Source organism: Odocoileus virginianus, chromosome 24 (genome assembly GCF_023699985.2).
Source record: "Odocoileus virginianus isolate 20LAN1187 ecotype Illinois chromosome 24, Ovbor_1.2, whole genome shotgun sequence".
In the NCBI taxonomy this organism is placed as follows: domain Eukaryota; kingdom Metazoa; phylum Chordata; class Mammalia; order Artiodactyla; family Cervidae; genus Odocoileus; species Odocoileus virginianus.
In genome coordinates this window covers 1,217,285-1,230,132 of record NC_069697.1, presented here as the reverse complement: position 1 = coordinate 1,230,132, position 12,848 = coordinate 1,217,285, and the positions used below count along the sequence as shown (strand labels likewise).

The following is a 12,848-nucleotide window of genomic DNA, read 5'->3' as shown; positions in this document are numbered from 1 at the left end:
CATCTTGCTGCTTCTTTTTCCAAAGCCAGGACTCCCCTTTACCAAGTTCTTATTTGCCGTGGCAAAATGACTTTTCAGAAAAACTAGGAGACTATATACCAAATTGTTAACACTGGTTATTGTTGCTGTGATATTACAAATGATCTTTATTTTCCTTGCTTATCCATTTTTTAAAATTTTCTACAGTGAATATGTGTCACTTGTATAATAAGAAAGAGAAACAAAGGTTTTTATAAAGACTTCCCAGTAGAGGAGTCCCTGATTCACTCTGCCTTCTCTTCATTGCTAAGGGAATGGGGTTTTTTCCCAGTTTTATTGAGACATAATCAACATATTTCACTGTATACACTTAAGGGGTACAGCAAAATGGTCTGACTTACATATACTGTGAATGATTACTACAAGAAGTTAGTTAGCATCTCAACTACCATCTCATATGTATGTATGCATGTGAAAGTAGCTCAGTCATGTCTGACTCCTTGCGACCCCATCTCATATAGACACAATAAAAAACAAAAAGAAAAAAGTGTTTTTCCTTGTGATGAGAATTCTTGGGGTTTACTTTCTTAGCAATTTTCATGATGTTTTATGGTCACTGTAAAGGACAGACTGTAAGGCTGTTTAAAGAAGGATGAGGGCCCCGTGGTGATTTACTCCTTCCCACCCTCCTGGCAGTTCTTACTTGACACCTACTCTGCACCGAAGCCCTCAAATGATAGTATTTCCATTTTCTGGGCGCCTTCTCCCCAGGATGAAATCCACCCATCAGAAATGTTCCAGAAATGCCCATTCTCACAGTGACAAATATATAAAATTCTAAGCCAATTACAATATTTCTACAAAGGGAGCAAAGAGACTTTTAATCACTACGTGTTCAGTCTCATGTCGCGTTCCTTATTATGCTTTCTTTCACCGTGGATCATAATGTACAGTAATACATTTTACATCTACTAAATGTGTTCTGGGTTTTTATATCACTGTTCAGAAGAATAGCTCTGGAAAATCTTTTGACTCCTTTATTTGAAAACTACATTTGTGGAATGGGGTAATTAAATTCCTATAGTTCAATATAACATTACTTTTGCTATTCTTCTTCATAAAAAAAAAAATCCCAACCACCTCTCTCTGCTTTTGCTAGAAATGGAATTACAGCACCGATATTTCTGTTAATACAAGTCTAAGATTTTGAAAACCTACTTTATTGCAGTTAAACTAGAAAATTCCTTCTTCTCTACATCTTTATGGAAATTAAAATGACTGCACAAATCTGTGCTTAAAGAAGGCATTCCAGCTTACTTTGAGCCGAGAAAGTAAGAAGGACTCAATGTCAGAGCTTTTGAATCACAGGAAGAAGTTAGCTCTGTGTGAGGAACTAGAGGATTTAAGGGCTTGAAATGACTTTGAAATTAATCAACAATATAACTCCTCTGGTGCAGTTTGGATTTGGGGAGTGATAGTGAGATTAATATCATATGTCGATGTGATATATTAGACAATAGCACAGCATACATCACAGAAGTATTTCATCTCATTTGATCCTCACTCAGCATAGAGTGGTAGAACAGCTCCATTTTAAAGAAGAGATTTGAGGCACAAATAGGGAATATAGTTGGTGCCTGAGCACAAGATCAAGAAGCAACAGAGCTGGTCCTCAGGTCCCCAAAAGATCAGAGCCAGGTTATCAAGAGCCAGGTTCACAAGGATGCGGAGGAAAGAGAACCCTTCTGCGCTACTGGTGGGAATGTAAACTGGTGCAGACACTGTGAAAAGCAGCATGAAGTTACCTCAAAAAATCGAAAACAGAACTACTGTATGATCTAGAAGTTCTCCTTCTGGGTATATTATCAAAGGAAGTGAAAGCAAGATTTTAAGAGGTATCGGCACTCCATGTTTATCACAGCATCATTTGAAATAGCCAAAATACGAAAACAATCTAACAGTCCATTTGTTGATTAATGGATAAAAATGTGATATGTGTATATATATATATATATATATATATATATATATATGATATGTGTACATATATACCCACACAGTAAGTCACTCAGTCATGTCTGACTCTGCGACCCCATGGACTGCAGCCCACCAGGCTCCTCCGCCCATGGGGATTCTCCAGGCAAGAACACTGCAGTGGGCTGCCCTGCCCTCCTCCAGGGATCTCTCCAGCCCAGGGACCTGCATCTCTTGCATTGGCAGGCAGGTTCTTTATCACTACTGCCACTTGGGAAGTCACACACACACACACACACACACACACACACACTGTAATACTACTCAGCCATGAGAAAGAAGGAAATCCCGCCATTTGCAACAACATCGATGGACCATGAAGGTATTACACCAAGAAAATAACTCAGACAGAGAAAGACTAATATCTAGGATATCACTTACATGCAGATTCTTAAAAAACTGACCTCACCAAAACACAAATTAGAATGGTGGTTGCTCTCCTGGTGGCGCAGGTGGTAAAGAATCCACCTGCAATGAGGAAGACCCAGGTTCGATCCCTGGGTTGGGAAGATCCCCTGGAGAAGGGAATGGCTACCCGCTCCAGTGTTCTGGCCTGGAGAATTCCATGGATAGTATAGTCCATGGGGTTGCAAAGAGTCGGATACGACTGAGCGATGTGCACTTTCACTTCACTTTACCAGAAGATGGGAATCGGGGAAAAGGGAGATATAGATCAAAGGATAGAAACCTCCAGCTGTAAGACAAGTAAGTTCTGGGGATCTAATGTATAGAATAGGGATAATAGTTAATAATGCTGTGTTATGTGCTTGAAAGTTGCTAAGAGAGTAGATCTTAAACATTCTCACCACAAAAAAGAAATGGCAATTTTATAAGGAGATGCAGGTGTTAGCCATCACTATCGTGGTGACCATTTTGCAACAGATAAGTATATCACCTATACAAGGTTGTAAGTCAGCTACATCTCAATATAGTTAGAAAAAAACAAAGCTGGCACTCCAACCCCATCGGGCTCACTTCAGGTTCAGACCCTTCCCAGCACATTACCCCACACCATGCACTGCCCTGCAAAACATCCATCTAGTAACTTCATCAAGTTCTGAGACCCCCAACTGCTAACTTGCAGTGATCCTTGAGGATAAAGTCAAGTGGGCACAGAGCTTAACACACAAACAGGATGAACAGTTACTGAAGCAGCTCTAACTTTATGAGTTTCCAAATATCTAAAATAAGCTATTGGGTTGCTTTTATTTTTCCTCATCTGCAGTTATATGACAGCTCTCTGAGGCCCCTAGGATACAGTTATAAAATGATGAACAAAGATTTGAGTTGCAAAAATGGATGACCATTCCGGACTGCAAATAGATTTGTTTCTAAACATAGTGAGCAACGTAGAGCTCACTTTTTAATTCCCAGTAACAATGGTGTTCTCATCATAATATAAATAGATGACAAACATGTATAATAGCAACATTGAATATCATAAGCGAAACATATACAGATAGTGCAAAATAGCCTCAGCTCCAGTATCAACGACCTCAGGAGAGAGCACAGTCAGAAGAAAGAATGGCCTTGGGGCCCTCAGGTAAGAAAAAGACCAAGGGCGGAGGTGGTAAAAAGACAACGACAAATGACAGAAGTGAGGCTCTAAGGGGCTGGTTAAAGAAATACAGAGTTCCTTGCAGGGCAAGACCACTTTTCCATATGCACAGAGTACATAAGAGTGAAAGTAATGAGTTGGAATAGATATTATTAATTTTTAATTAAGTTACTCTCAGAAATAGCACACTAACTCATCATCCACCCAAACATCTTAATTAAGAGCGTGTAAATGTGCATTCCTTTCAGCTTTTTGTCAGCTTTGTATCAAATGATCTAAATGCCTAAACTAGTTCAAAGACTCTACATGGAATAAATAAGCCTGGGGCTTATTTTGAGCTTCCTATAGAGATATTAAATGGCCATTTTTAATGTTATAAATTTTAGAAAGAAGTAGAACTAAGCATAAGCTTTTTAAAAGCTGCAAGTTCCCCATGCAGAGCCAGGTAGGCAAACTCATAAGAGACGGGGTAACAAGCTAATGTCCTCCACAGACAGGAAAATATTCATTAGCAATTCATAAACTAACGTTACCTTTACAATTATACTTCTAATGTGAATTATAGTCAATTGTTAGTTTAAAGCTGACTGTACATTTCATTACCACTCTCAGCAAGAGAAATTCCTAGTTATACCTGGAAATTCAAACACACTTCATTAACAGCCATCAAAAGCCCCAAATAATGCAAACTTTTTACTTGGAACAAATAAATTGTTTTTATAAAGTATAAACAGAACCCTATATTGTTAATTTTTTCACAGTCCCTTCTTACAAAAAAAATTAGCTGATGATTTTTTTTTCATTCAGAGATTCTGCTCACAATGAATCTCATCCTTTCCAAAAAACATCTAAACCTGTAGCTCCTAAACTGTGCTCCTTGGAATATGAATAGCTTGGGATGCTAATACGTCTTCCATGAAAACAGACTTCAGCAACCATCTAATTACTGGGTTGGCCAAAAAGTTTGTTCAGGTTTTTCTGTAACGTGGGGAAAACCCAAATGAATTTTCTGATCAACCCAGTACTTTGTTAATTTTCAAGTTCACATTTTAACATTTCTAAAATAGAGCTTCTTACAAACAATATAAAATAGTTTGCTAACTGAATCTTTTTTCCCCTTTTAAAGAAAGCTGTTAATGATATGTCTTACCACCAATGTCACCTTAAGATGGAAGAAACTTCAGTTTGTAAAAATAAAATTTTTATCACTTATAAGATTCACTCTGCACATTATCTTAGGAAAGGCCCTGAAAACTCGATACTTTGAAAACAAAGTTGTTTATTTCACTTAATCTAGTTTTCCCCGGATATATTTGTCTATGGATCCTTTCTGTCACAGAGCTCATAATAACATTTCACGAGACTAATATTCTGGGAACACATTGTGGAAAAGACTGGTTATTCCTTCATTACCCTTGGCCAAGACTCTGCTCATCAGCTTCACCAAGGCTCAGTGGCAGAAGCGCTTCATCAGGAAGTGAGGGTAAACATGTTTTGGAGTTGACAGAACTGAATGGATGACCTAAAACTCTCTGAAAAGGGAAAATTCTAACTGGGCCAGAGGCCGATTTATTCTGCTTGGGAAACATCTGTGGTGTATTCCTACTGATTGCTTTCTCCAACAAATGATGCACAGCTTTGTCTGTTTAAAATGCCTTTATGATGTGAGAGATGAACAGACTGAACTGAAGCATCTGCATCATGGGGAGGGGTGCGCTGCGTGGAGAAGGCATCCCTTTGCATTTCCTAACAGTTGGGAAAGAGAAATCAATAATCCTTCTGGGACAAGCTCCTAAATCTACCTGATCAGCAAGTTTCTGTCTGTGCATTCCTGTAGAACTGAATGACATAAGTCATATGGCAAATGAGCAGGTGGCAGGAGAGTGTGAGAGCAGACACACAAAATGGGACCAGCAACACGGCACTCAGAGATACAAGGCTCCATTTCCAGGCTCAGAAGTCCTAAATAAACTCATGTCACACCGCACAGTATTTATCTGGCAATGCCCCGTGAGCCTGGTTTTTAGGGAAAGTATTGAATCTGGAACTAAGGCTAAAGGATTGCCATATGCCTTCTGAAAAACACACCCGAGCCTCGTCTAACGGGCACACCTGTGTACCAGGTCACCTGCTTCTCTGGGCCACCAGTGTCACAGTACCTGGGAGCTCATCAGAAGCGCCAGCTCTCAGGCCGCATTCCAGACCTACTTGCCCAGAGTCTGCCTTGTAACGAGATCTCTAGGTTATTTTATACACATTACCATTTGAAAAGCACTGACATAGGGAATATACGCTTTGTCTGTCTTCCTATTTTTATTGATGGAGGCCCAGATGCTGTGAAGTCAGGTGTCAATTTTGTGAAGATTGATAAATTTCAAGTTATTTTTGTCCACTAGACATGCAAATGATTTCTGCCTGGTAGAAAAGATAACTTCAAGGTTACTGTTCTTTGCTCCACAGAACATAAAACATTTTGCACCTTATTCCAGAATCCCTTCTTTCAGGGACTAGTCTCAGTCTCTGAAATTCTTCTCTGAGCGAAATTTACCATTTTGCTTTTACCTCATGAGTGAGTTAAATAAATTGTCAACACATGCTTAGCACATATGTATGACAGTCATGCTTGTGACTGTTTAAAGTTGTAATTCAAAACCAGTCACCTCTCAACAGCAGTAAGATATGTATTTCTAGTGAACACAGTAATAGCCGTCTTTTCTTGGGAAAAATAGCCAGTTGTCCAGTAAGTTGTAATTGAGTATGTCCAATATGAAATAAAGATGAATCCAGCATCGGCTGGTCCCTCTGTATGGTATAATACAATGCATAATCCAACTTTCAATACAAGGGCTGACAACTGAGAGCCTATAGTTCTGTTTTAGCTTGCAAACAAAGATTTGTAGTCAAAGAATATTTTGTTTTAGTTTTATTTTTGGATGTGAAGGCTTTTAGGTATAAGATGTATTCTCTAGTTCTGCACAGGCTCCAATACTCCTTATTATCCTATATCAGGCTATTTCAGACATCCTTGCTACTATCTGGCTCCTGAAGGCATTTAAGTTTACAGCCCTTAAAGAAGACACTAATCTATTAAAGCCATGTAAGCCAGCGCTACTGTGGGAAATGGCTGGTCTGAAAACTACAGCACACACCAAGCAGGCATTATTGGGAATATTTTTGCATATCTATCATGCACAGACCCTGGACAGCTATGATGAGCATGAAAAGAGTACCGCTGCCAAATCCAGTGACCTTATTCATTATCCACCAGAGGGCAAATTATTTACATGTATAACAGCGCATTTCAAATACAGTTACTGAGCATCATCATCAATTTATTCAGATACAAAGGAGTTTCATTTAAACGGTTCTCAGGGAGTTGCAACCATTGCCCACATAAAACAGCACAGATAGCTTCACTCTCAAAAATGAGCATTATTAAAATGTCAAAATAAATACCATGGCGAAATATAGCAAAAAGAGGCAGTAGCTATAGGCAATAACCTGGCCCCCTCTGAAATCATACCCAGAAGTTCAGAAGCAGCTTTGAACAAAACAAGAGTTTGGTGGCGTCCACCAGGCTTAGCAGAGGTTGCTTTCTTCCTTAGATGGATTTGTTGACAGCACATCGCAGGAAGTTATTAAGTGTCTACTTTTACCAGGCGTGACTCTCTTTTTCCTAAGTGCTTAAATTCACTAAACAAGGAAAGAGAGGCAGTATATAAACAGAGTCATTAATAATATAAATCTTACCTAGAGTAAAAGAATAATATGGGCTGTCTCATTTTTCTGCATAAATAGTGATTTCTGTGCTTTTCCATTTCTCCTCTCTATGGATTTTTCTCCTTTGGTACATCTCATCTCTCATTTTGTTCTAATACTTTTTCAGGAGACTTAATGGAAACTACTTGGAGGAAATCAGCTAATAATACCTCCATTTCTCATCTGGACAGCTGAGAGGCCTCACTAACCACCACTCTGCCCCCACCATTGGTCTTTTTAGCCCTCTCATTGAGGCCTTACCTCTTAATCTCTTAGTCCTTGCAACAGAGTCATTAAATTGAGCTTCTAGCTTCAGCATATGACTTGACGATCCTTAATATGTGTGCCATCCAATAGGTTATTTATTCCCAGGTTTACTATGAACTTGCCTAGCTGGAATCTGTTTTCTTTCCAGCCAAATTCCAGCAGTTTTCTATTCACTTTGTTTTTAACTGAGGGATAAGATGTGGTTTTGGAAGTCAATGGCAGTACAGTATTATTTCAGCACAAAACCTCCCTAGCCTCCTCACACTGGGAGTCTGTCTTCCTCTATATTCTCCCTATCATGTGGGTAAAACTTTCCAAATTTTTCCTTGGTCCACAAAATACTTTTCAAAGTAAGTGGGCAGTCTATGAAATTGAGAAAAATGGAACTACAAGGCTTGTGAGAGACAGAAAATCAAAGAGAGTTGCTCATGCAAGATCTGCTCAAGCAAGGTCAGGAAAAGAGGAGGAGATCAGGCTCCGCCTCTCCACTGTGTTTAAAGAAACTCATCATCTTTAAGTTGAAGTCTTTTGAAAGTCGATGGTCTCTTTGGTTTTATAACAGTCAAAGCCGCTACGAGGTTCCAGGCTTATTCTCTCCCTTGAGAGGTTCTTGATCCTCCCTAACCTGAGTCTGCGTCCCAGTCTCCAACAATGAGCGCAGAACTCAGACGTGCTTAAAAGGCTTAAATTTACCTCTCCTATGTATCTGCTTATGTGTATGAATGAAAACTAACACTGACGGGGTTTATTGTATTTTTGTGTACTGGATCATGAGTTCTTTGAGGTAACTACTACTTCTTCGCCTTTCCCCTATTCCCACCCATGGAACCTGGGATTCTTTAGCCACTTAAAGACTATCTGTTGACTTGAATCGGCTTCTGCAGGAAAAAAGTGGTATTTTCCAGGCAAAGAACAATTGAAAAAGAAGAAAGATAGCAAGAGAAACATGATTAGTGATCTCTAATAGATGGAATTGTTTCTGGCCACTGGCACTAAAGCAATCCATGGCCAAGGGTATTGGAACCATGCAAAGGAATGTAAGTTCCAAAGGAAAACTTATTCGACAAATTCACTGGCCCTAGTAAAAAAAAGGTTTCAAGCTTCAATTATCAGTTTTATCTTGCAAGCGTAAAAACAGAAACAAAGAAGAATGCCCCCTCAAAGATATCCAGAACCTATGAATATGCTATCTATGCAGACATGGAGTTTGAATGGGGAAATTCATGAATTACCCAGGTAGGCCCCACATTACCCCACAAAGCAAGAGTCGATGAGAGACAGAGAGAGCAGTGACAATGGCAGGAAGGTCAGAGAGATGCAACATGGCCGTGTTGATGGTGGATGAAGGCGGCCACGAGCCAAGGAATGCAGGCAGCCTTTAACAGCGGGAAAAAGGCCAGGAAACAGATTGTCCCCCAGAGCCTCCAGAGAGTGACACAGCCCTGCTGACACCTTCCTCTTAGCTCAGTGAAGAGTGAGTCAGACTTCTAACTCTATGAAACTGCAAGATAACACATTTATACTGTTTTAGATAGGAGTAATTTGTTCATTGTAATGACAGAAAAGGTGATCCTTGGTTTCAGCATGGTCCTCTAAACTGGTGAGCAGGCCTTCCCTGCTGAGCCTCCAAACCAGAGAGATTTCTTCTAAATGAAACCATCCCTCAACTCTTCCCTTCCCCCTCCCACCTTTCAAGACTCAACACAAAGTTTCTCTCCTCTGACAAGTCTTAGTTTTATCTATATAGTCTATGACTTTCTGAAAGGTGAGGATCCTATCATATTCTTTGTAAATGTTAGTTTGAAAGATGGAATTACTTAATTGTCATTCAATGGAAGAGAAAATAAAACTGTTTTATTGTCACTGCTTTTAAGAAAGAAATTAGATCACTCACTAGGATCCACCTACATTCACATCCATGAAGTCCTACCTCACTCCTTCTCCTCCTCTCTTTGGACACAGATACACACACACACACACACACACAACCTGGCAGGGTTGACTCCTAGTTTGCAGCTGTTCAGAATAAGACAAGCAAGTAAACCATCCATCTTTGATCAAGACTATAAGCTACAGGGGTCAAAGACTGAAACCAGAAAATTTCAAGGAATTTGCAAGGCACAACAAAGTTCTGAAATGTAGCATTTAAAGCCAGAGCTAAGGTTTGAGAATTAAGTAACAGGACTTACGGTGCGGTGGTTTTAAAGCACATCTACAGGGCTTCCCTGGTGGCTAAGTGGCAAAGAATCACTGGCCAATACTGGAGACATGGATTCAATCCCTGATCTCGGAAGACTCCACATGTTGCAGAGCAACTAACCCCACGTGTCACAACTACTGAGCCTGTGCTCTAGAGCCCATGTGTCACAACTACTGTTCCCACGTGACTTAGAGCCCAGGCTCCACAACAAGAAAAGCCACCACAGTGAGCAACCCACGTACCGCAACTAGCGGGCAGCCCCTGCTCGCTGCCACTAGAGGAGGCCCTCACAACAGCGAAGACCCAGCACAACTATAAACAAACAAACAAAATAAAACACACCCACAAATGCTCTGATGCTCCTTCCTCCAAACAGAGATGAATTGTCCTCCCCTTGAGTGTGCACTGGAGTGAGTCCCTTCTAAAGAGCAGAACGTGGCTGACGTGATCAGCACCTGATCAAGTCACCAAAGGCATCACTACTCCCTCGCTCAACACCCACCTCTGCGCTGACCTGTGGACACAGCGGGGAAGGAGCGGGTGGGCGGACGGAGGAAGCAGCGCTGAGATACACAGCACCATGCGTACACACGTCGTCGCGTTTATATACCATCTCGTGTGAAGTGCAGGGCTAGTGCGGAGCTGCTGCGTCACATGGGGAGCTCTGTGCTGACCGAGGGGGTGGGTGAGGGGAGGGGACGTGTGTATAATTATGACCGATTTTACTGTTGTGCTGCAGAAAGCAACACACTGTGGTAAAGTGCTTCTCCTCCAACTAAAAACTAAATTTAAAAATTAGCTATCTCTATCTCTTCCCTTTCTCTCTTTCTTCCCCCCTCTCTCTCCCCTTCCTCTCTCCCTCTCTCTCTTCCGAAGGAAGCCAGTTGCCAATATCCACATGGCTGAGCCAGCTTGGGAGAACTTTTCCAAATCTGAAGACCTCTACAGGTCTAGCCCACATCCTAACAGCAACAACAAAAAGTCCCTGAGCCAAAACCATTCAGCTAAGCTACTCCCAAATCTTCAAACACAGAAACTATGAGATAACAAATGTCCATTCTTTTAAGCCATCAAGTTTTGGGATTACTTGTTACGCAGTAATAGATAACCAAAATACAGGAGATACAATTCCTAGAGCAGAGGTTACAAATTGGAAGAACAGATCCTAATTCAGTCTACAAATATATTTTCCTGAGTTCATAATGGTAGATTTTTTTTCATGAGCTAAAATTTTTAAATCATTAAATTTCACTTAGAAATCTAGATTTCCAATCTGTCTCAAATTTAGAAGATCCAGCAACGCAAAGGCCTACATTCCCATCTGGCAGCTTCTGCTGTGAAAGACACACACTCTCCTGAGCTCACGGCAGCCCCCACCAGCCTCTGCCCATTGCCACACGGATCCCAGCAGCATGGCTATTCCACTGTTCTCTTCGAGTAGAATTATATTTCTCAGTTTCTATATCTCCGTCAAAATTAGGAAACAAAAGATATACTGAAAGGGGTTTGCATCTTAAGAAATCTAGGAGACCATTTATTTCCTTGTGGGAGTGAAGAATGTTCCTGCGTGCCGAATATGTCACCAATGTGTGTCTGTCAAACACACAATTTAGGATCCTATTTTTTCGTCCTCCAGTAGCTTTGCTCATTGTTGTCAATGGACTGTCCCCTATAAGTAAGTGAGTTTGTTCAACCTGCTCTTTGTTACTCTGGCTTCTTCATATGGGGCTAGGATAAAGCATATGAGTTTGCTGGGTCTGGCTCTTCAGCAGCTTAAAGGTAGCTGCCAACATTACACCTTTCCTCTCATATGACTTGTTTTGCAAAGAACCTTGCTGAGATCAGAGTATCTATTCAATCTTTCTCTGGTTTTGTACTTATAGTAACTGTTTAGCATGAGCTGCTTAATGCTGGTTCAAATTGAGTCTGAAAAACCCATACTGACTAGTCAGAAATAATCCCAAGTACAACTCCTGCATGCATGTTAAGTCACTTCAGTCGTGTCCAACTCTTTGTGATCCCACGGACTGTAGCCCACCAGGCTCCTCTGTCCATGGGATTCTCCAGGCAAGGATACTGGAGTGGATTGCCATGCCCTCCTCCAGGGGATCTTCCTGACCCACGGGCCAAACCCATGTCTCACGTCTCCTGAGTTCAACTCCTACTTTACCGTAAATGCATACTTTTCACTATTACAAACAATTCTAGAAAATAAACATTGAACTAGAACAAGGGGCTCCCCAGGTGGCACTGGTGGTAAAGAACCTGCCTGCCGATGCAGGAGATGGAGGAGATGAGGGTTCAATCCCTGGGTTGGGAAGATCCCCTGGAGGAGGACATGGCAACCCAGTCCAGTATCCTCACCTGGGAAATCCCATGGACAGAGGAGCCTGGCGGGCTACAGTGCTGGGGGTCCCAGAGAGTTGGACGTGACTGAGCAACTCAGCAGCAGCATGAGAGTCAGCAAACAGGCCAAGCCGGCCCACTGTCAGCTTTATACATAAAGTTTTATTGAAATCCACCCACGCATTCATTTCCATGCTGTCTGTGGCTGCTTTCACACCACACTAGCTGAGCTAAGCAGTTATGAGAGAGACCTCAGGACCTGCAAGCCTAAAATGCTTACTATCTAAGAGCTAGCCCCTGAATGAGAAGGATAAAATACAAAGATTTTGGCAGTTAATAAACCAAGTACATGTTGTGCTACAAAGGAACACACGCGGGGGAAAATAAAGCTGCCACGCCCTCCCCAGAATGTTTGCCTTATTATTCATAGTGCCTCTAAAGCTTTCCTCAGCTTACAAAAGGACAGAAACAAAGTGGGTTTCAGGCTGAAAGGAACTCACTGTGGCTAGTTTCTGAACATCTTCATCCGAAGCTCCCAGAGATGCCAGGCCTATTTCTTGTGAAAACTGAGCAAACTTAGGATCCGCAAGCAGAGGGACATGTCCCAGGAGTTCATGACATGTGTCTCTGACAAGAAAAACATCACAGAGAAATGTTAGATGAGTTAAATCATCACTGGTAGAAAAAGGCCTAAATTCTAAATAA

At 41.2% G+C, this 12,848-nt stretch overlaps 1 protein-coding gene across 1 annotated transcript in view; it reads right to left on the bottom strand.

The window, feature by feature from the left end:
• Positions 1-12,848, bottom strand: part of TPH2 (tryptophan hydroxylase 2) — a 107,289-nt gene that overhangs the window by 35,716 nt on the left and 58,725 nt on the right. The window contains exon 9 of the mRNA XM_070454202.1: positions 12,644-12,770. Within this exon, the coding sequence (XP_070310303.1) occupies positions 12,644-12,770 (127 nt within the window). The remainder of the gene's footprint in view (positions 1-12,643; positions 12,771-12,848) is intronic.